This window comes from Athene cunicularia (assembly GCF_003259725.1).
Source record: "Athene cunicularia isolate RWA chromosome 9 unlocalized genomic scaffold, athCun1 chr9_part1, whole genome shotgun sequence".
Classification (NCBI taxonomy): Eukaryota; Metazoa; Chordata; class Aves; order Strigiformes; family Strigidae; genus Athene; species Athene cunicularia.
The window spans coordinates 11,923,701-11,928,233 of record NW_020799110.1 but is presented as its reverse complement, the minus strand read 5'-3'; the positions used below and the strand labels follow the sequence as shown (position 1 = coordinate 11,928,233).

Here is a 4,533-nt window from a genome sequence, read left to right as displayed (position 1 = left end):
GGGATGTGCCTCCCTGGAAGCTGAGCCCAGCTGGTCGATAAAGGCAGCCTCCAGCTTCCCTCCAAGCTGCTCATATGTTCTTAGAAAAGGCTTTGGAGAAATTAAAAAGCTCAAATGCATCCTTGGGCTGAGGAGAACGAGCTTGTTTTATTCTTGCAAGTACACTCATCTTTTGCATGGGGGAAGTGAGGATCATCCTCATGCAGAATATGTCCCATAAGAAACCATCAGACTCAGCAGAGTCCTCAAGGCTGTGGGACAAGGTGCCTGGCTGAGGAACTCTGATGTGTCCTCATGTCCCCAGGAGCCAGGGAAGCTTCACCATGTCACGAGTGAGAGCTGATCTTAGGCACCCTGTTTTCCAGGTCCTCCATCACCCACCCCCAGCCATTACTCCAAATGCTTTTTGTGATCCCCAGCTCCCACTAGTTCATGATGAAATAAAGCAGGACGAAGAGGAGCACTGCCAGAACACAGAGCAAAGAGCTGCCAATGCAGCAGCAGCACTTCCAGGGGAAGCTGTTATCACAGGGTGAGGAGTGGTGGGTTTGGGTTGCACAGGGCCTCATGCCCTTGTGTTTTGGGGTGCGATGGGTCCTGGCCTTGTCTGCATCCGTCAAGGGCTGACAGACATTTGATGCCGGGGCCAGCTGTGACTTGCTGCAAACACCGAGCTGGCAACCCTCGCAGCGGGCACTGTCATGCGGCCCCACCACCAGCGCATCCACCACAACTTCCATGAGGTCAGAGGTCTGGACGGGCATGTGGTAGAAGTACTTGAGGATCTTTAGCACCAGGTTGTGCAGAAGCCTCTCCACAGTCTCCTGGCTGAACATGGGCTTCTCCAGCCGGGGGTTGGGGCACTGCCTGCATGCCTGGCGAAAGGCTCGCATCCACACCATGCCCTGGCCCTGGTGCTGGCGGCACATGTGGAACAAGATGTGCACTCTGGCTGAAGACCACTGACGAAAGCATTGGGAGCACTGAAACCTGCCAGGGCACAGAGGAGATCAGGTCAACCCAGGCTCCCTGTGCTGGGCTGGCAGCTTTCTGTATAGTCAATAGGAACCAGGACAGCCAGCGCTGATGGCTTAATTTCACTCATGCAAGCTTTGCAATAAACTGTCCTCCCCCTAACAACATGATGCCAGTCTGAGGAGTTCGACAGAGATGTGAACTTAGGGTTAGCCCCAGCATTAAAGATTTTAGGACCCAGGCCGCCTGCTGGGACCACCCTGGTCCCCTTTTCTAGCCCATCCCAGCCCCACTGCCAGGAGCAGCAGTCCTTGGGGTGGGAAGCATCAGGCCCCAGATCTATTTGGGGCTCCAGCCCCTCACCCATACCAGCTCATGACAGCTCAGCAGAAAGCTAATGTCAAACCCAGGGATGGGGAAGTCGAAAACAAGAAAAAAGTAGAAGGAAGGTGTGGGTGGAGGCTGCAGGGCAGGTGAGATGTCTTAAGTTGCTGAAAGGTGTGTAACCCGCAGCTCTTTGTCTTACACAACCTTCATGGGGCCTGGCAGTCAAGATCTCCATTTGCTGCCACCTTGGTTGATGCCCAGGGTCCTGTCTGGGGTGGAAATAGTTAAGATGGGGCCTCTCATCAGAAATGCAGAGCCACAGCCTCTCTCTGCTCCAGGACCCAGCAGCCTGGTGCAGATGCAGGGACTGCTGAGGCATCACCCCATGGTCCCAGCAGACAGCAGCTCTCCCTCTCCTCATCCTCTGAGTGCAAACCCGGAAGATGTAGCGCTAGAGCGGTATAACTACCCTTGCTCGTTGGAGGAGCTCTTTGTAACTTGACGCCAACATGAAGAAATTCTGGCCAAATACCAGCTGCCCTTTGGCCCTGTGGAGGTTCCCACTCCCCTCCCCTCCAAATATTGTGATTTTTTTCAAGTTTGGCAATAACCTACCCAGCTTGGAACAAAATGGGAAAGCCCCTCCCAGCCACACCCACCTCCAAACTGCCTCTTTCATGTCAAAAGCTGTTTCCTACAAGCAAACTTTGAGAAAGGGAGACATCCGCATGTCAGCCCTGGTCCCGCTCCGACAGAGACCAAGCTGGCAGCCTCCTACCTTCCAAGAGCACGGGGCTGCACAAACTCTTTCCAGCCAGGCTTTAGGACATGGACCTGCAGGGTATCATCCTCCTGAAGTGTCCATGGCTCTGTTAAGTGCATATCTGCAATCTTCACCGCAAAAATGTCCTGCCAGATCCTCATGGTCCCACCTAGAGCTGGGGAAGAGGAAGTGACCAAGCTTGCGGGTCAAGCTTGCAGATTCTCAGTGCTGATACAGGTGTACAACTGTCTTCTCCTCCAACTTTTCCTCTTTGCACAATGTCTTTGTGCTTGGAGAGCAGAACCTTTGCTCCTACATAATCAGCACCGCCCCATCCCAATCCTTGCGTCAACAGGCTCTGCTGACGCTGTACCAGGTCCTGGCCGGGTAAAATGTCCCCCAAAGCAAGGACAAGGTGGGTTTCCCTAAGCCCCACACATGAACCCCCAACCCCGCTGAAGCCATGTTCTCATGATGCTGCTCTGTCTGTAGGCAGAGAAGTTGGAAACAAAACCCCCTGCCAGGCTGCCTGTGCCCATCACTATCACAGCTTTGGGGGCGAACCAGCAGAGATTGCACCCAGCATAGAAATAACGGAAGCAAAACCCACTGAAAACGCAGGACTCAGCAGCGGATAAAGCCCCAGGTAGTCTTATCTCTCTTGATAGCTGCCACCAAGCATGGGCTGTTTTTAACAACTTTCAGCCAACTCGAGCAGAAAAAGGCCTGATGTGAAACCGCAGGGTGGAAAGTCAGGGAGGATAGTACCGCACATAAAACCGAAAGAGGTGAGGTGTGCTCTGAGTTGAGAGCACCCAGAGAAGGTATAAACAATGGGGCTGGGGCTGTCTGCAGCCCTCTGCCCCCAGCTCACCCTCTTGGGGTGCACACGTACCCCAGGACAGCCCATGGAGAGTGATGCAGGGTGGGGAGCAGGTTAGATAAGATGCCATATGAAAGAAAACTGATCTTAACTTAGGGGAAGATCTGCAGCTTGATAAAGCAAAGTCAGCTTGCCATGGAAATAAAATAATCTCATTTAGCATGAAGTTTTCAGAGGAGACTCCTGTGCACAGAGAGGTCACAGAAGGCCCCAAAATGCCTGGCCTTGGAGGAAATGTGCTGGGTGGCTGCTGAGGATGAAGCCATCATGGAAAGTTATGGCAGCTTCTTGTGTTGAATACCCAGAGCAGCACTCAGGCACCCAGAAGCAGGGAGGTTTTAATACAAAGACTGTAGGATAGTAAAAGCTGCAGAAAGACAGACCTCTGTTTTAAAAAAAGGGCAGAAGAATCTAGGAATCAGGCTTAAAATAATTCACATTGGTTTGAAATGAAGTATGTCCCTGTGGCAGCTTTTCTGGCTTGACACCCCAAAAGCTCAGGTGTCCCAGGCAGCAGTGCCAGGGACTGGCCCTGCCCTGGAGCTGGCTGAGGATGTAGGTGATGGCATTTGTGGCCTTGCAAGAGGGTCATGGTGGCTTCTGGCAGTACGTGACAGCAGCTGTGAGATCTTAAGGGGCACCAGCACATCAGGCTCATCCTCCAGACCCCAAAAGGGAGGCAGGCTATGTAGATAAGTCCCAGTAACCAGAGGCTGGCAGAGAGCATCCAGTCTTTGCTGCTAGAAGAAAAAATCCATCAAGACATCTGTACCCAGAGCCCTCCAACACCTTCATGATGTGTGCTGCCCCTCCTGTGAGAGAGGGAGGTGACAAGGTCCCAGGGCAGAGCCCATCTTCAGCTTTGAGGTTCTTCCCTACTTTGAAATCCTTCCACCCTTAATTATGCCTTGATGCTACAATCTGGAGCAAAACTAGAAGGAAGAAAAGGTTTCCTGGAAACAGAAGAGCCAAGCGAAGGTATTCAGGATCCCTATTGAGAGCTAGCAAAGCCCTGTCCTTTGGATAGGACCTGAGTCACCCCCTGCCCAACAGCTCTGCCATGGGGACATGAAGTCCCACCTGCACTGGGGCAGTAGCCTGCAAGCAGGATAGTGAAGGAGGGGTCATCCCACCAGTGTTTCTGATGCTCACAGGTGGTGACTGGGGGCATCCCTGGCTGCGGTCTGGTGCGTGGAGAGGGGGAGGGAGCAGCAGATGTCCCTGGCCCCCTCCCACTTCTTTCCCAGAGCACAGGCTCCCATTTCCATAGGTTCATTATAGAAGACCCCTTCACACACCCCACCACAGAGGGGTCTCCAGGGCTGCAAATCTCCCAGCGGAGAAAGCAGGACCTAAGTGGGAGCAGAGCTGTCCTCACAGCTGGCACCCTGCAGTGCCTGGCAGCATGGTGACCAGTGTGACGTGAGGAGCCACCAGCAGCAGAGTGACAAGGATGGGGCCACTCACCCTTCAGCATCTGCCCATCCCCTCTAGACCCTTCTGTTTTAGGGGCTGAGATTTACCCTGGGGGGTGGTGAATGCAGGAAAAACATAAAGGTTTTGATATCTCCCCTTTACTTCTAGG

General features: G+C 53.3%; 1 protein-coding gene across 1 annotated transcript; it reads right to left on the bottom strand.

Annotated features, from left to right (window-relative positions):
• Positions 1 to 425: 425 nt before the first annotated feature.
• Positions 426 to 2,226, bottom strand: LOC113483444 (receptor-transporting protein 3-like). Its single transcript, XM_026854983.1, has 2 exons — positions 2,081 to 2,226; positions 426 to 990 (listed from the first exon to the last, which is right to left on the bottom strand). The coding sequence occupies exons 1-2, from the start codon at positions 2,224 to 2,226 to the stop codon at positions 426 to 428; spliced, it is 711 nt and encodes a 236-aa protein (XP_026710784.1).
• Positions 2,227 to 4,533: the final 2,307 nt, after the last annotated feature.